This window comes from Dasypus novemcinctus, chromosome 7, assembly GCF_030445035.2.
Source record: "Dasypus novemcinctus isolate mDasNov1 chromosome 7, mDasNov1.1.hap2, whole genome shotgun sequence".
In the NCBI taxonomy this organism is placed as follows: Eukaryota; Metazoa; Chordata; class Mammalia; order Cingulata; family Dasypodidae; genus Dasypus; species Dasypus novemcinctus.
In genome coordinates, this window is record NC_080679.1 from 94658875 (window position 1) to 94679116 (window position 20242).

Here is a 20242-nt window from a genome sequence, read left to right on the forward strand (position 1 = left end):
CTAGAAGGAAAGCTAAGAAATATAGCATGGGACTGTATATGAGTGAAACCTCATATAAAATACATACTTGGGTAATATTGCATATATAAAATGTTTTTTTTACAAAATATAAACACAAATAAACAGAGACAGAAACAGAATAGCAGCTATGTATGGCAGAGGAAACAGATTGAGAGGTGATGAGGTTTTTTTTTGTTTGTCTGTTTTTTGTTTATTATATTATTGGAATAAAGAAAATGTTCTAATAATGATTCAAGTGATGAATGCACAGCTATGTGATTATACCAAACACCAACGATTGTACATTTTGGGTGGATTTATGCTTTATTAATATGTATCAATAAAATTGATTTGTTTAAAAAAAAAAAACAATATTGTGTGACCTCAAATACTTCTGGTATTTTATTTATGGGTCATTGTCACTACATGACTAACCTTGATAATTGTAACAGTTTTTATTTCATCTTCACACAAAGCATTCATGTAATTTATCATTTATGAAATTGCTGAGATTTTTTTCTTCAAAGAATAATTTTTTCTTAAATGAATTCTGAAAAAGACAAGTGGTGTGTGATTCCAAGAACCTAATGTTAAATTATAAAGTACAAATATACAACCAAATGAATCCAAATACACTGTTTTCCCCCAAAAGAGTTGTTAAAATTCTACTTATAAATTGAACATTTTCTTTCTCATATTAAAATGTATTGGCTCTTCATTTTTAAAGACAAACTCTTTAGTATCTTTACTTTTTAAAAAAGAATAAGCTTTTGTGATAATTTTTGTTTGTTAAAAATAATAACTTAGGACCATTTATTCTTAATGAAGCAATGGCCATTTTTTCAGATTCATCTGATTTATAAAATGTTCCTACTACATAATTTAAAACATTATTTTCAAAAGTTAAACACACTCTACCAAATCCAAATAACCAACTTTCCTTTCACAGAAGAGACAAAATGAAGGCAGAACACAATGAAATGAGAAAGGCAATACTATATACACTATTGTTATTTATTTTACATATTATTGTTCAGAGCCATCAACATTAAGAACATATTTAATAATAGCATTCTCCTGCCATTTGTGTGTTTACACTTTATTATAAAGAGTAATGGGAGCCACAGATAGCTTTAAGCAGAATGACAATTGTATCAGGAATAAAATCACTTTGTCTGACCTGGGGGGAAATTTTAATGGGGCAAAAATAAAAGTCTTTACCCTTCTACTACCATCTCCTGAAACTCCTTCTCTTCCCCATTGCCTCACTCGCTCTCACTCTAATCATACTTACTGAATGTCATCCAGTACATTAAAGATAGCAAGTTTTCTCTCATTTACACTTTAGTTCTTTCAACTTTTTTAACTCTTCTAAAAATATTCACCCCACCCTTCTTTGCTGTCTAACTCCCACTCATCCTTTAGGCAGCAACTTAAAAAATAACATCCTTGTAAAGCATTCTCTGATTTCCCAAGACTAGATTGTGGTCTTCCCAGATCCTCCAATAATTCAGCATATTTTCCTGCTTACAACACTCATCAGAGAGTTTTAAGTGTATCTTTCCATGTATCAGTGGCTCTGCTACTGGCTGGAACCCTTCGAATTCCTTATTCATCACTGAATACACAGTGCCTGGCATGGTGCTTGCTATATAGAGATGGCTTAATACACAGTTACTGGAAAATAGGGATGTCTCAATAATTACCACTTTTGTTATGTTTCCCCAAAAAAGGACTTCACAATTTGTTCAAGGTAGTCCTTTCCAGAAAGCATTCATTTATTGACTGGCTTTCCCTCTATCCTGCTATATAACCAGCTGATCTGATTTTTAAAAATGAAGACCTTACAAATTGAGACAAAATGTTGTTGACATGTTTTAACAAAATGTAGTCTCTATGTACAGTATAATGAAAAAAATCAGCTGGTCTCGGTGCTCAGTGCTGGGGGAAGCAACCTCTGAATCTCTGGAATTTCCTATGATAGGAGTGACTTTTGTTATACATAGTGGCCTGACCACACTTGATAGCTCACACGCTAAGGACACAACTAGGGAGGGGCCAGCAGCCCTTCTTAGGAAGCTGCCTGACCCCACAGAAAGGAAAAGCAGTGGGGGCTGCAGACTGGAACTCAGTTAATCAGGCCTATGTAATGAGACCCCATATAAACGAGAAGTTTCCGTGTTTGATGAAATATAGCGCCCTTGTCCCTGGAGGGTGACTCCTGATGACCCTTTTATTATGCTAAGTAAAGTAAAATGGCCACCTGCATCAAGTGTTGCGAAGAGGGTCCCCTTTCCAAGAAAAGATTCTCCAGAAGGCAAAAAGAAGGAGGGGCTTTCCGAACAAATGAAACAATGGAATGCATCCTACAGAACTGCAGAAAGCAACATCTGGTGATGAACCCATTTCAGTTCAGGAAAGACAGATTATCAGAATGAACATATACTAATAATGTATCTCTGCTCTGCACTCAATAAGACCCCCTATGAAAAATGAAAGCTTAATATCAGCCACTCAGAACATTTCCTCACTTGCTTCTGCGTTTGTCTATATGAGCTTCCCCTTTACACACATATTCAGCAAGTTAATTAAAGGTTCAGAGCCGGTAAGATACAAGGTTTTAACTGGTCTAGCACCTTACTTACCACTTTAGGGTTGGTACTGCCCAAATGGAAATCATTTGTTGCCCAAATAAATAAACGTTAACAAAGATGCTTGACTAAATTCATCTTTGACAACTATAATAAAACTATAATAAGTTCTTTCAGTGGCTTCTGTGAGTCATTCTACCAAATTATTGAAACCAAGGGGGTGGTGGGAACCTCCAGATTTGTAGCCAGTTGGTCAAAAGTGCAGATGGCTGGGTCTCCGAACATGCAGCTGGTACCTGGAGAGCAATTTTACAGAGATTGCCCGTGCCCTATAGGGTCTGCCCTAGACGCCAGGGACTTGGACTAAGAATTGACATGGGTTGAGTGACTGGGCAGTCTTTGCAGCAGTGGACTGAAATTTCTGATACCTATAGAGTTAGTGTGAGAGCTGTAGAGTTTGAAGTTGTAAAAGTTTTTGATAGCCTGTGTGCCATGTCGTTGAAAGTTATTTTAAAGTAGGTAAAGCAAGAAATACATTTAAACAAGTATGACATTGTCAGTGACATGGGTTGTCTGTGTGGGTTCTGTGTGTGCTCAGGAATGGTATGGGCTGTGTGTGTGTGTGTGTGTGTGTGTGTGTTCAAGCTTACCTGATTTCCGGAAAGTCCTTGGGCCAGGAGAAATTGAAACCTGATCTAACAAAGAAGTCTTTTTTGGCACCGAAACCTCTCCTGGCCCCACCACGTGTGTCTCTTGTATAAAGGCAATCTAAAGGCCCTATTCTGGGCTCAGTCTTTGGACTTCAGTCCCCTGGCCCAGCCAGCTATCAATAAATCTTCCTTTTCAGAAATGTCTCACATCCTGGTCTCCAATACTGCAATCACTGAATCCTTTCTACTGCCACAACATCAGTAGGAAGAATGTTGGAATGAGATTCACAGATCAATAACACAATCCAGATTATTTCGCCAACCTGTTCTGAGAAGGCAGGCAAATCGTTTTCTCTCACAGATTGTAGCTTCCATTTCCATACAATGGGTGGTAACTAGGTTATCATTAAAGCTCAATTTATCTTTATAATTTTTATAATTCCAATTCTACTATTCATTTAGGTGATAACAAAGATTCAAAAATCTTCCTCTCAGCTTTTTCTGGTTCCAATAATATTCTGGCTTGCATTTTAGAGCAAAGGAAGATACATGCTTCATCAAAGCTAAAAGAAGCATATTAGTTTTTATCTAGAATAACCAATATCCAAGTCATGGAAAACATCATATTAGGCAAATATAATTAAAGGTTCAGTTCCAATAAGATACAATGTTTTAACTGGTCTAGTAGAAACTGGAACACAGGAGGATACTCAGGAAACATTCAGTCCTTCTAAAGCAGGCTAGTAAGATAGGGAATTAATAGATGGATCTGGAACCTGGTAGAGAGTCTATGTGGACATCAGTAACCCCCAAGATGGCTGCTGGAAGACCCCTCCCCCAAGATTCTGCTCTCCAGAATAAAAGACTTCTTCTGGAAGTAAGGAAAAGCTCTGGATATTCCCCAAGGACTTTATCATTGGGTCCTCACTGGGGGGTTGATAGGTGCAAACAGCTGGAACCCCTCCCCTGCCATTAAAAAGGGGTGGAACGATTAATAGTTTATAAAGCAGACCACAAGGTCCAAGTGCACGCGCTCCACTCTCTTGCCTCTGGACCCGTTCCTGCCCTCTATGTGCTGCTCTCGCCATTCTTCCTCTGCCATGTGGCAACACAGGTAAAACCTGGGCATTTATAACCTATAATGGGGAATTGTAGCCTGTAAATCAGCCCTCTTTATCACTTTTCAACCCCTTCCTCTCCACCTGGGACCTCTGGCTCTGTTATTTTCTCCCATTTCTCTTCCCTCCCTACCTGAATAAATAACTGGCCTAACTCACCCAGCATGTTCTCTAAATTCATTTCTGCAGCACAGCCAAGAACCTAAATAAAATCCAGTAACACTTCCCTTTAAAGAATGCTTCAGACACATTTTAAAGCGATGTTAAATTCATCTTGCTAGACTGAATTTGGATATTTTTCAATAACTTAATAAAAACAATAGATTTTAAGTGTACTGGATATGATAAGTCATAAAAATTTCAAGACCAAAGTCTGGCCTCAATTTTGGTAAACTGGCCTTAAAATATTATTAGACACAAGAATTTTTTCAAAAAGGATTACTGTGAAGCACTAGCATTCTAAAATTTACAGGCTATGAAAACATGAAAGACTTAAATGAATTTTCTGAGTCACATACGTTTAAAAAAGCTTTGCATTTAATGTAGAAAAATTAAAACAGGATAATGAAAGATATTTGGAAAAAATGTCACTGGAAAAAATATAAAGCAAAGCAAAAACAGAAAGAAAGCTCTAATACAAAGTAAAACATTTTTGGAGCTGATAATATGAATCTGAATAAACAAACATACAAAAAAGCTATATCATTTTCCTCTAAGAAATACTGCCAAACTGAAGGGCTGGAGCCATTTCTGGAAAACTGCTGAATCAGGAGCATGAGTCAGAAAGTAAACCCTTAGTGGAGAAAAAGTACTAAAAAATAATAAGCACTGAGAGTTCATACATATTGAGCAAGTCCATTCAGTTAATAACGTCTGAACCTTCTCTGGTCAAGAAGGCACATAAAGCGCAATCACCCTTCTTCCCTCCCACACTGATCTCCTCATATTTATGTGTATTTAGGAGAATGTTTTTCCCCCAAGGAATTGGATATTACCCATATTTAAACATTGAGGCACAGCACAGAAATGACACTACATTCTTCCAAAGATCATTCTGAAAAATAATGACAAAATATATTCTGGCTTAAATAACAAAGATTTGAAAATAAAAACAAAATTTAAAAAAGGGCTTAAATTATAACAGTAATTTAATTTAGAGACATTTGGAAAAATTACTTCACAGTAATTTAAGGAAGACCAACACACTTTTTCCAAATGTTTTTTAAGATCTAATTATCTCTCTGAAAATGGCCTAAACCAGGGGATCTAAACAAAGGGTCCATGAGCTTAGATTGAAATTCAAAATAACATTATTCTTGTGGGGATGTGTTGGTGCGGATATGATAAACTTATTAAATAATACACAGTATAATGTGGACTTAGTAAGGGGTCCATGGTTTTCACCTGCCTGGCAAAGGGGTCTGTAGAACAAAAAAGGTCAAGAACCCCTGGTCTACACATTTTCTGAGGTAGGTAGACTTACAGACATTCTAGACTTCTCTGAAGTAGGAAGCAGAAATGCATGACACTAAAGCTCCTCTCAGTCTGATGAGTATATTTGTGGCAATGGAGGTTAAACAAAAGTAAATCATATATAATCAACACAACTGAGATTATCCCCCAAGGCTAAGTCACCCTTGGACATGAAAGAATTGCTTGTCCCCCACCACTTCCTCCCCATGATGGGACTTTTTGGTTTTCTGTTTTGTGTTGTTTTGTTTTGTTTCTTTAGGAGGCACTGGAATCAAACCCAGGACCTCCCATGTGGGAGGCAGGCGCTCAAGTGCCTGAACCACATCCATTCCCTGCTCATTTGTTTTTGCTTGTTGTCTGCTCATTGTCTACTTTTTTTCCCCTTGATATCTGCTGGTTGTCTGCTCATTGTTTATTTGTCTTCTTTAGGATATATCAGAAACCGAACCCAAGACCTCCCATGTGGGAGGCAGGTGCCCAAATGCTTGAGCCACATCCACTCCCATGATGGGGCTTTAAATGTTCTGGTGGCACTCTTTCACAATCATTCATAAATATTAAGATGTCACAGTTTATATAAAATAACTTCATATTCTTTATCTCATTCAACACACATTATTTACAATAGTAAATATAACTACCACATCAATGACTTCCCAATTCGATTTTACTTCTAACTTTGCTTCTATGAGCTGAGTGGATCAATGGCCTTGGCTCTTGTTCAGACAAAGAGCCTAGCACATAAAACTAACAAGTAATGACTAATCAAAGTGTCACAATGTCAAATCAGGCATAGAATCCTTATTTGTCACGTTAAACTCACTCTATCTGGATCTCAAATCATACCCACACATCATAGACTCTTAAATCTATTTCTAGTTATTTCCTATAATCTCTGAAAAATTTCCCCCAGAAAAGAAAAGCACTCAAATGGTTTAGCTTTAATGACTAATAATCAGTGTTAGTCTCAGTGTCAAATTTTGTAAGCTGTCCTCTGAACTTTTCCATAAGCATACTGATACCTCTCCTAAGAAACCATGAACAGCAGCACACGGTGTTCTGGCCTAAAGCATGTGTAGCAATTTCAAAGATCAGAATTCTCTCCATCAGTGAGGGGCACTAACATCCTTGTTTGGCATTTATATTGCATCTTCACACAATGTTCCACAATAACTATCACATCTTGTTCTTGGTTATGATGATGAATAGCAATGCATTTTAATTCATACTCCTGATTTTCACTGTTTCCTACCCACATTAATTTGCATTTGGCTACATTGATCAGCACAGTCTGAATCAACACAAAACTTCTTCTCTGAAGACTTGAGAATTTTAAAGAGCTATGCTCTCATTTTCGCCACATTCCAGTGTGGTAGGCGAGGTCAAGATGCATTGTTGTTGAGAGTTAATTCGACAATTAGTGGTCTTTCCTAGTTGCTGGATTTAGAGTTCTCAAATTTTAATGTTCTCAAAAAGAATCACCTGACAGCTTGTCAAAAACCACAAATTCCTGGTCACAAACCCCAGACATTTTAAAGGGCCCAGAAGTTAGCACTGTAATAAACATCCCCTGGGATCCTGGTACAGGTGGTCCCTTGAAAACTCTGAAAATGAGTTCATGTCTAAATTGTGAAGTTCCTCGCCACTGAACTATACCACATCTTAATCAAAACTGCTTTTCCCCAATTACTCAAACATCCACAAGAGTTCCTGACTTCATTTATTACTATTAGCCTTAGGCAAGATTGTGACAACTGTAGTTATCAATTTACACCAAACCTACCACACGCCCAACAATTTACCTATACAAACCTGCTGCTCAGCAAATAAGAAACTTGTACTCTGAGATATTAAGGACTGTATTGATTAAATCTTCTTTAAACTGCACCAATGAAAATAGAAAGCAGAAGAAATAAGTGAAAATGTCCTTATTATATATTTTTGACAGGCGTTGATGAAGTTGGGGTGAGGAAAATAGGCCTCAGTCCTCAATCGTAACTACAGAAAGACCTATTCTACCATCACTAAGAGCAAAGTTTTCAATTAAATTAAAGCAGGTATTCAGCAAGGCTGAACTATTATTGTCGAACTGCTAAGTGGGGTGACCAACCATCCCGGTTTATTATGAACTTTCCTGGATTTAGTATTGAAAGTCCCAAATCCTCAGAAACCTTCCATTCACAGGCAAACCAGGGTGGATGGTTGTCTTCTCTAAAATAGCTCATGCTTTAAGTTTTAATTTTTTTAAGCCCACGGAAATTTTCTGACATCTACCTCTCAAAAGAAAATAATAAAGTAGGATTTTATTTAGGAATTGCTCATAAAAAGTTGTCTTAAAAAGGAATATATGATCCCAATTAATTTGAGTCAATACAGCAAATTATTGCTATTCTGTCTCTAAGAGATAGAAAAAAATTCATGATTAGGAAGCAATACATACTTGATAAATATATAATCATGGAAGTTTCTGGGAGGAGGTTCCTTTGACATTTCTATTATATGTAGATTCATACATCATTGACTTTTACCTTGTAAGGTAGTAAATCTTCTGAAATGCCAGCAATTACTTTAAAAGGTAATTGCATTTTATCCATGATTGTTCTGTAAACCTACAAATTCTCTGGAAAAAAAAGTTGCAGGGAACAGCTATCTGTGCAGGAATAGAGAAAGTGGGGAAACAAGACACTCCTGATTTAGGTTCCTGGCTGCATAAACTCATAAGCCAGAGCTTGTAATGAGGAAGGATTATAAAATTCCCAGTGGTCAGGAGAGTACCACCTTATTTAGGAAAACACTATGTGGTTTAGTGACCACTGTCTTCTGACCAGTCACTAAGAATAATAATTACCATTAACAGAGGTAAATATTATAGAGTCATTAAGAGATAAAATAGTAGGCACATCTCCATTATTCACAAGTAGAACTCCCGCCCTGTGATTTATTCATTAGAAAATATCAATACTATTGCTTTTCACTAGTAAGGAGAAAAGTGGATGGCTTGTCAGTGTTGTTTTCTTTATCATCCTCAATTCATCTTTTTATTTCTCCAGGTGCCTTGAAGACTTCTAAGTAGCCTCCAGATTTTCAGTGGGAAGGATCAGGGCCTCTCTCCATTCCTGTTTAATCAAGAGTAACAGCTTTGAAACCAGAGGCCTTTTTCATTGTTTTCAACGGTCACAGAGTTGCCTGAGCTAGACAGTTTCATTCAGGACTCAATTACCTCTGATCTGGCCTATTGTAACAGCCTAATAACTGCTCACTCAATTCATCCTCCACCTGCAGCCAAGTGATCTATATAACATGCAAATCTGATCACAACATTTCTGCTGCTTTAAAATCATCAGCGGCTTTATGGTCTGCCGAACTAGGGCCAAATTATTATCTAGGAGTAATTCTAGGCCCTTATCCAGTCATTTCCCTCCCATTTGGTCTACATTTCTGCCACATGAATTTATTTATGACCTCCCTAACAAAACTAATTCTCAGTGCCTGCACTTGCTATCTCCCTGTCCAGAATGTCTGGCTTGTCTGACCCTCCTGAAGAGCTTTTACTTCACTTCATGTCTCAGCTCATGCCATCTCCTCTAAGGGGGCCTTCTCAGGCCTTCTTCAGGGGCAGTCCATGAGGCACCACACTGGTGTCCGCTAGAGTGACCTTGACACACCTCTACCTGAGCACATCTTGCTAATACTGGATTTAGCTCAACCCCTTTCTCCCTCTGGACTAGAGGCTTCCACCTTAATCATCCTTGTACTACCTTACACCTGATACTACAGCATTTAATAATTTCTAATAATAAGAAACTACTCCGCAGCTCAGAAAGGAAGTTTCTAAGAGAGGACAACTCTAGTAAAGTCAGTTAAAAACAAAAAATAAAAAAGCAGATCCTAAGTGTTCACTGAGATCTATCACTCTTTGGGATCTATGGAATACAAAATAAAAGGCTGTAAAACAAAGTCTTCAACCAATATTCAAAATTTAAAGTTTATTCAAAAATGAAATAAAGAGTATATGAAATTAATATGACAAATTACATACATGCATGAATGCATACATGTATATAAAGAGAATATTTGATAATTATACTTACGGCATACAGATTACTATGTACACAGTTATGAATAATGTGCTAAATATATAACATGTACATGAAAAGAGTTGCAAGTAAATTGATCAATGCTGTCAATTCACAAAATAAAACTGCTAGCCAGTAGACAGACACAGTAATTTCAGTCTCATAAGTGAGCAAAGAGAACAAGTTGAAGTCAAATTGGGAAAAAATAAAACAATTATAATATCTGTTGTTTGCAAGGGTGTGCGTGTGTTAGGCTAAAGTGTCACATCCCCATGGTCACGTGAGAGAATCTTATAAATCTCATACTATTTACAGATATCTCCTGTTTATTCTGTTTCCCAAAAAAACCTTACCTAACACAGTGAGGAAAGATGTATCTTCATATACAGCTGTAACTTGGTAACAACTTTATGGATAGCAATCCTGGAAAACTTATCAAAATCCAACTAATTTATATTCCCCTTTATCTAAGAATTCTACCTCTATTTTACCTAAAATTAGTAAAGTTGGTGTTAAATAAATTAAAACTGTGAACTACAAGAGTATTTACCTTATTAAAAAGGAAGCGTCTAGCGAAGTCAAACTAGGAGATTGGTAATAAAAATTCAAATGGATATATAGATTAGCATGCAATAAACCCATTACAACTAATGGTGTAGAGTAATAATTTGACATGAAAGGTGTTAACAATATGTCATGTAATAAAGCAAGTTATAAAAGAACAGATGTAGCTTGATAACAATATACCTGGACACAGATGCCGGAAAGCTTCATCACCAATGTGTTAACAGTACAGTAGCCGAAATAAAGAAAAAAAATTTAGTTTTGCATATTTTATTTTTATTTTTTTCTTTAACAAGACTATATTCAATAGTGCAGGCACTGTAAAAAGCAGGCTTTTCAAATGAGATATTAAAGGAAAAGATATGGACTTGAGCAACAGGAAAGATGTAACAAATACAGAATTCTTGTGCTGTGTAAGTGAAGGCAGAGAAATACTGTTCTAGGCCATGAAAACAAAATGATCAGAGATGTAACGAGCAAGGTTGAGCATCAGCATATGACCACTACAGAAAGAACACAGCCAGATTTTCTCAGGAAGAATTAAGTGTATTTTGACGTGGCAGGCATTAGGGATTCCTGAGCAGAGGTGTACCATCAAAGTAGTGTTGTAAGCAAATGTACTTGGCTGCAGTGAGCAATGTGCATGTAAGGGAAGACCTCAGCAGTTCTAAATACACTTCTGAGAAAACTCTTGTGATTTAAAAGTACTATTATGGGGAAACGGACTTTGGCCCAGTGGTTAGGGCGTCCGTCTACCATATGGGAGGTCCGCGGTTCAAACCCCAGGCCTCCTTGACCCGTGTGGAGCTGGCCATGCGCAGCGCTGATGCGCGCAAGGAGTGCCGTGCCACGCAAGGGTGTCCCCCGCGTGGGGGAGTCCCACGCGCAAGGAGTGCGCCCGTGAGGAAAGCCGCCCAGCGTGAAAAGAAAGAGCAGCCTGCCCAGGAATGGCGCCGCCCACACTTCCCGTGCCGCTGACGACAACAGAAGCGGACAAAGAAACAAGACACAGCAAATAGACACCAAGAACAGACAACCAGGGGAGGGGGGGGAAATCAAATAAATAAATAAATCTTTTAAAAAAAATAAAAAATAAAAAAATAAAAGTACTATTATGTGGACTTAAAGAGGAAGAGTCACAGTGGGAGACACTGTTAAGAAAAAGTGGCCAGGTACACTGTCCCTTAGAGGAGCATTTGCAACTGCTAATAGCTTCATTGGAATGCCCTTCTGCCAGGTACTGCTTCACTCAAGGTACTGAGTTTGGTTCAAATGTCGCCTACTCATTGCAGCTTATAGTGACCTCCCTCCAGGCCCAATCCCTCTTACTTTGCTTCATATTTTTTCACCACACTTATCACTTTCCAACATCCTACATGGCACACTTTTTTTGTTTATTGTCTGTTTCCCATATAAGTACAAACAAGGGCAGGATTTCATTTTGTTAATTAATCTATACCCAATGTTTAAAATATTGTTTAGCCAAGATTAGGTGCCAATAAATATTTACGGAATGAAAAAATTAAATGGATATCAGAAGGAAAAGGGGGGAGGATCTAAGATAAATAGCTATAATTGAGACAGACTTTCCAAACTATGATGAAATTTGAGGGTCAGATAACAAGAGTATTTGGACAGGTTGACTGGATTAAAATTCTGACATCCAGATGGGGAAAATACCCTGAAAATTAATAGCCAATACAGGATCATAGCTTGAGTGAAGTTCCATAGTTAGAAAAAAATGGAATGAAGGACCTGTAAATATTTTATGAAAGTATAAAGAAAGTGTAAGTCTACATCAGAAAGGATTAGAGGTAAGGGCAGAGACCTAGAAAACATTTGCAGGAGAAATGAGGAGTAGAAAGCAGCAAGGGCGTAAGATAAAAGAAACAATCGGAAAATATAGAGAAGAAAAATAAAAGTAAAGAATATGGTTTCTTGAATCCTCAAAGGCAATCCCTAAGTGTACAAAATGACAAATAAGATGTTGTATTGTTTTCATGAATAAAGACCCAAAAATGCTTGAGAGCAAAAAGAAAGGTGTCAGTGGGATTTTAGGTATTAGGTATGATAAGTATTGGAGTTTGAGGAATAGGTGTGGGAAATACTGTGTGAGAAACCTAACTATCTATGAAGAAGCTGGCTTTTGAAGAAGAATAAGGACAATTTCCTCTTAGACACCAGGAAAAAGGAAGAGAAGAAAACTATAAGAAAAGTTTAAAGAGAATAAAGAAATATAAAAAAATTGACGTGTCACTTTATTTCAGATACACAGGTGGGGGAATGATATGAGAAGAAAGGGATTGGACAACTGGGACTGGGGACATGGAAAGAGAAAAAAGGGCTACAGTAGATCCCACTGGGAATGAGCCTGGGTGTACAGAAATTATGAAAAGACTGTCAAAGAGCAGGAGAGGCCAGACTGAAGTTTGAAAGCATCAAGTTCTAATGAGCCAAATCTGCACGGCTTTGCTCACTTCTAGCAGTGATCTCTGTCGTGGGAGAAGAAGCAGAGAGTAAAAGTTAGACATAACTTATGTTTAGGAATGTGCTGGATAAGCAAAGACTCAAAGGTTATTTTAATGAAGAAGCAAATCTTGTGTTACTTGTTGGAAGTGAAAATCCAACTCATTTGAAGGAAGGAGGGCAACAATCCCTGAGTCTGGGGCTTTGAACATATCTTCACTACAGAAACAACTATGACTGAGGAGTATTTCCAAGGATGTGGGGGAAGTAATTACTGTGAGTCCTGAGCTGAATCTTTCAAGGAAATTAGAAATCTACTTTCTCAACCCTCTCTCCTACCAAGACAAGAGAAATGAGAAAAAGGAAGAACTAAATGAGATTAGAAGATTCTTACCAGGGGATTGCTGATGAAGCTGAGGTTCTCAACTGATTCAGGGTAGAGGACTGGAAGCGCCATTAGCACACACACAAAAAAATGGTAACAATCTAAGCTTTTGAATATCTTAATACCCAAGATATTAGGCTCACTGATTTTAAAATAAGCAACATACAAACCTCTAGGAAACAAAATTATTTTTTTTGTCATATACAGTTTGAGATTATTAATTCTTTCATATTAATACAGACCTGGCTTTTTAATCAAATCCCAAAACTTACTGTTGGTACAATATAACCGTCTATAGTACAAAAATGGTCCCTCCACCTCCCTCACTCTCCCCGTGGCTCACTTGGCTCCACTCTAGTCCTCCTTCTCTAATTCCTGGAATAAATCAAACTTAATTTCCATTTCGGTGCCTTTGTGCCAGCTGTTTCACCGTGCCTGCCATGCTCTCCTCCCAGCCCAGCCCACGAGTTCCTTCTGACACTCAGGTCTTTCATTAAATGTCAACTCCTCAGAGAGAACACCCCAGACCACCAAAGTAGCTTGGGGTGCTCTCTTTACCACATTACCCTCTTATGTTTCGAGTTTTTGCCTCACACATTATTATTCAATAATATCTTGCTGATTTATTTGTATTTTGTGGACTGCCTTCTCAAATTAGAATAGAAGCCCCATGAGTAAAAAGGGGATTCTGTCTGTCTTGGTCACCACTACATCACCAACATCTCTAATTCTTCCAGGAATACAGCATATACGCAATAAAGACCCATCTAATGAATGGGTGAATGATAAGACTTTGGCATTTTAATGCTAAATAGGATCGAAACTTACATCATGTCTTAAAGTTTATCTCATGAGGCTAATTACCAAAAACATTAGAGATTTTTAAAAAGGCATTCTTGGTATCTCAAGGAAATCCAGAAATACATTTACAATAAACTTAATTTTATTATAAATGAAAGAATTAAGCAGAAGTCCTTAACAATGAATCTAAATAAATCTCAGTAAAATTTTAAATTATCAAATGGGGGCATAAAATGTCTATATTATTTTTTCCAGGTTCAGGGAGTTCTAGAAATATAGATGGATTTTACAGAGTTTGAACAATGTGAGATTTAATTAGTTAGAGAATACACACAAACTACATGTCAGATAAATTTTCCATGGAAATAAATTATATAAATTGTGAGCAATGTTTTTGCTGTTTGTCTTGCTATATTAGATTTAGAAAACAGGCTTAATTAAGAAATTAAGAAGAAACAGACTTTAATCTCTTCTCCATAAAACGCAATCCCTAAATAAGAAATTCAGTCTTCAGGCTTTCACATTTTCTGTGGAAAGTATACTCGGCCAGTTCAATAATGGAAAAAAAAGGAGGTGGGAAGAAATGTTAAAATTTGCAGTCCTAGAGAATAATTTACTGTTGCAAAATTCCTAATGGCATTATGCAGGACATTATTTACTAGCCATGATCCTTTGAAATATGGTGAAGACACGTTAGTTAGGTCAAGAATACATGGGTAAAATTTAAAAATGACCTGCTTTAATACTTATTCCTTTAAGATGCCCATGTGTAAACCAAGTATCAAAAGAATTAATGAATAAAGAAACCCCAAACATCTACATCATATTCAATACCATATTCATATTATTAAGCATGTGATTAAACATTCATTTTTTTCATTAATAAGGAGACCTTGACTATGTCATTTAATTGATCTATGTTTACTTGTGTATCTTTCTGAACACTGAAGGGACAATTGAGTTAATAGTTTGAATTAGATGAGATAAAAGTACCTGGACAGAATTTTTAAGGAGTAATGCTTCCATAACTTGTTGAGTTATCTTTTTCCATTATTTCACTCTTTTGAATTTGAAATTAAGTTTGAATAAAAAAAAAAGAACCATCAACAAAATAACTGGCTTATACACTTCAAGTACATCAAGGTCAACAAACACAAAAGAAGGTTAAGAACTATTCCGAATTAAGACTGAGGAGACAAGTCAACCTCATTAGGCCATGATCCTTAAATTGATCCCAAACCAAGAAAAAGTAGTTAAGATGGAAATTACTGGGCAATTGACAAAATTTTGAATTAGACTATGGACTAAATGGTGGCATTGTATTAAGTTAAATTTTCTGATTTATAACAATTGAGATGTGGTTTAGTAGCAAAACTAAAGATTTCACACTCAAGAAAAACACATAAATGTATTTAGGGATAAAGAGAGAAAAAAACTGATGAAATGATAGATTAATGGGTGAATATATAGACTAGACAGAACTAATTAAAGTTCTTTCAGACTGTCAAGTAAAATAAATTTACTGAAGTCAGTGAGAATAAGTATTCAGTAAGCTGCAGGCAGGTATATCAAAAATAGAATTGTATGCTATCAGAAATCAGTTAAAATGCAGTAGCTATATAAGTTCTAAAACACATTATTAATTCAGTAAAAGATGCATAAAAACTGAAATTTGATTTAAAATATTTTTAGACTAATGGTCTTTGTAAATTGGTGTTCTTCTTTAATGATATATGGTATTTTTGAAAAATACAATGCATAATTTCAACTTCAAGTTGAAAACCTGATGAAGTCTTTAAATAAAAAACGCTACATGCATTCAGATATTAAACTCCAGATGTAGGTTGACTCTTCAAATATTTTCTGATTATTTTAAAATCTTAAGTTTTAAACTGAAACACTAATAATAATAAAATAGTAAATATTACACACAGTTTTTGAGGCTATTGTATCATCATCTCCTCAAAGAGAAGGAAAAGACATTATAGACATTAAGTCCCTTGCCTAAATTTCAAACCAGCATGTGACAGTTAGGCAAAATTTACAATGAATTGCTTCCCTAAGCTCCTTGGACAAAAGTGATTGCTCCATAATCAAATATATTATCTGGGTTACTGCAAATGATACTTTCAATATTGCCTTAGCTTATACATCATAATTAACATTTTACGATTTTTAGGATGACTTTTGTAGAAAAAAAATTTAAGGGTGAAAATATTTTTGCTTTCTCATTACTTGTCAAAAGAGTTAAACTCAAAATAAAGTCACAAAGAATATATTGACTACATATGTATAGATATGTATGTATACAGTTAATATATAAAAAATACATATATAGAATTATGTAGATATGACTATTAGTCTCAGTCACCCAGCAGGTTACAAAACTACTGGGCAATATTTAGACCCCAAATAATATACTTAGACTATTTATTTCTTTTACCAACCTAACACTCCTCAGAGATGAGCAAATTGTGAAGAAATGCCAATATTATATTGCATCTTAAGGAGTACCATAAAGGACACAGATATATCAGAAAAAGGGAGTTATCTTTTTTTTTTTTTTAATTTGGTCAGGATTCTACTTTGGTGAAATCTACTGGCCCAGTACGAAATTTAAGTGCTATTTTAGCATAGACACACACAGGCGCAGTTTTCCACTGAGGATGCACACAGTAGCGTATCAAAACTCTATCAATGACTTCTAAATCACCATCCCCCAGGTAAGAAAATACATGTGGTATTCAGGATATTTACTAATTACACCGAATTTTTTAATGAAAGTTTTAAAGAAAAATCATGATTATGGTAATTTCAAGTTTTAAATAAAATAGAAATTCATAATCATTTCTAATCAGGTCCTCTCAGTTTTCATTTTGTTCGCAGTGAGTATTCCTGAGTTAATATTACGTATGTAACTATCAAAACAGGAAGTCTTAATTTTTAAAGTACTATTGATTTAATATTACAAAGACATAAAAAGCAAGACATTACTTTCATTATTGTGAATTCTTGGAGACATTTAGCCCAAGGTCTTTCAGGTATTGTGCATAAAATATAATGTTATAATGGAATAAAGAAACTTGATGGCATATCTATGTTTTTACTCACCAGTTGTTTCCACAATGCCTTCTAGGATGACGACAATCTCGAACTGTTCACTTTGCATGCTTCTCTGGGATAGGTCATAAAAGGGGCTTTTGGCATCGATCACGTGGCAAATCGTGAGGGGGGAAACAAGAAAAAGTTGATCTGCCCCTGTACTAAAACCTACATCCAGTTCAAGTTGGTCAAGGGGCAGGAATTCACCCTCAGGTGTCTGCCGAGACTAGACAAGCACACAGAAAAAGAGAAGAAATCACCATTTGCACTGAAATTTTCAAGGCAACCCAACAATAATTTACATCATTGCCAACAATCTGCACTATCAATCATCTGCAACAAAATCCAAACACCCATTCCACAGCTATGTTCTAGCAAACAGTCCAAAATCTCACACAGCTCATGCATAAAATATATGCATTATTTATAATATACAACTTGTTATAATTACCATTTCCTAACTTATGAGCTGTGGAGAAATACCTGGTCCAACAATGGCTGTTAGCACCAACTGGGGAAGTAAGCGTACAAAGGCTACTGTTTGACATATAACACTGCATAATAACTTACGGTGTGCCAGATGTTTTTCCTCACAAAGAAGATAAGTAGGCAATTCCTAGGGAGTTTGTTGAAGTGGAAAAAGACTGACCATAACTTCCTCACAAAGAAGATAAGTAGGCAATTCCTAGGGAGTTTGTTGAAGTGGAAAAAGACTGACCATAAGAAAAGACTTACTGAATTATTAAAAAAGCAAAGCATAACAATTCATTTTTCCAGGACTTATGACAAGCAACAAACAAACACAAACTGTAATAGAAGAGTGAAGATGTTATATTAAATTATGTTATGCATACAACAGCTCACATAATTTTTAAAAAGGCAGGTGCAGTCAGCGAATTGTTCTTCAAACTCCTTAACAGTAGCCTGAATTAAAATTGTTGAGTTCTCTATTTCATGAATTTTAAAAATAGCAAAAAAGTCTGTGTTTGAAAAATTCAGGTTTCATTAAAACTTTCACAAGGTATTGGCATTTGGTTTCAGTGTTGATCACTATAAAATTTAATTCAGTAAACTGCTTGCATACTAAGATCCTAAAGGAAAATGAAATGTGACTATTAAAACTCACCAGATCATGAAAATAAACTCACTCATCTTTCTTTTCTGTTTAACATCATTTTCCCTATCTTTCACCTACAGGAACCATGTATAAGAAAATGTTTAAGTTTAATTCATATAATGATGTAGTGAAAGAAGGGATGGATAGTTAGGAATTGCAGATAGAAAAACTGGGGGATTGGGCATGCTGCTAGTTCAATGGAACTTTGAATAATCCAACACATATTGCAGACTCTCTGAGCTAACTTACTAGACAAAACAGAACCTGTAACACTGCTCTCTACAATGAAATGATGGTTTGAAGACAAAATCCTTACTCTCAGGGTTCCAAGGAACATACTGGCCTTTTGTGCAGAGTAAATAAACCTGAAAACACAAATACTAAAAAAAAAAGTGATTTAGTATGAAGTCCTCAATAACAAAGCAGAAGGAAAGGTTTCAAGGTGGTGGTGATTTGTTAGGACAGCATTTGCTGCGAACAGTTCAAACAGCAACAGATTCGAGAGGTTCTGTAGTAAGTGCTACTCAGGAGCATTATTTGTATAGAAAAAAATCCAAAGAAATCTGCTGAGAATATTTTTTTCTCTACATTGTAGCTGGTTGAAGAACACAAAGAAGAAAATGATTACTGACAAGAGAAAAATCCATGAAAAAAACCTGATGGTATAAAAATAAAAATAGTAACTGTAACAACCAATGTTGGAGAAAACTAAGCCTTTCTAAAACAGTATTAAGTTCTTAGAGTTTTTTCAAGTCACCTATTCTGAACCTATTCTCAAATTACTAAAATATGAATAAGACCAGCACCTTTCCAACCACACAGTCACATAACAAGTATTGATTAATATACCAAAGTAAAATCCAAAATAAAACAAAATAAAATAAAATACTCTGGGTCCATTGTTCTCTTACCTACTAAGAAGCTGGTGCTATAGAAACACAAGGTGGTATTGTAATGTTTATAATTAATGACCAGACTTTAGGTAGTTTCTCTAACTATTCTAGGCTCTGCTTTTTCTAAACTAAATGGCAGTATTAACAAAGATAATTTTATGAAAAATCACCTTCCCATTTTATTTTGAAATAATTTTGCCAAGATTTATTTTTTCTAATTATTATACAGGTAGACAAATATTAAATCATTCTTTCTTATTTATTTGTCACTTATACCTTTACTTCATTCTAAAAGATCTTAGAGTAAGCTATTAAATTTTATATTCCCTGATCATCCTAAAAAGAATAAGTAGCCTTTCTAGGCAGGCCATTAGGAGAATGTCAGCCTGGAATGAAGTATATTTTATTTTTAATATTTTGGACTATTTACAGACAAAGTAGTTAATCATATAAAGGTAATTTAAACATAAATATACATGGATTGGTTGCATTTAGATTCAGTAAACTCTAATTTAAGTTTGTTCTTTATACTTAAAAGTATGTCTATATTCTCCAAAAAAAAGCTTAATACCCTTTCAAGTTCTTGGCGGAACGAAAGGTAACAACTTTATCTATTACGTGCAACTATGGGGAAGTAACAGTTCATTTATTTGAAAGATATTTTCTAAGCTTGTATTTTTCCAGATAATTGAAGTTCCTCACATATACACTGAAAATTATTTTCCAGACAATACTCTTTCCTTAAATGACTCTGAGACACTAAACATACCCACAATTTTATTCTCCATCTATGTTAGACCCATCAAATATTTCAGCTATCAGATGTTTGTTTGCTTCTTTGTATAATAGCCAGGGAAGCTGAAAATCACTGTGAATGAAATAGAAGGCTTTCGCTGAGGGCAAGATACAAGGTGTGGTTTTAGTGAGGCAGGTGCCTGTTACACTGGAATTGTGTGAAGTCTGAGTCCTGGGCTAGGGAAAGGGTATTTTACCAGTTTCTAGTCAA

At 35.7% G+C, this 20242-nt stretch overlaps 1 protein-coding gene across 6 annotated transcripts in view; it reads right to left on the bottom strand.

Moving 5' to 3' along the window:
• The window catches only part of KCNJ3 (potassium inwardly rectifying channel subfamily J member 3), a 172313-nt gene that overhangs the window by 142439 nt on the left and 9632 nt on the right, over positions 1-20242 (bottom strand). For all 6 annotated transcript variants that reach the window (XR_011649279.1, XR_011649278.1, XR_011649276.1 and 3 more), the window contains one exon: positions 17236-17452. Coding sequence is in view for 2 of the 6 variants with exons in the window: in XM_004482210.4 (XP_004482267.1) it covers positions 17236-17452 (217 nt within the window). In the remaining 4 variants the exon portion in view is untranslated. The remainder of the gene's footprint in view (positions 1-17235; positions 17453-20242) is intronic.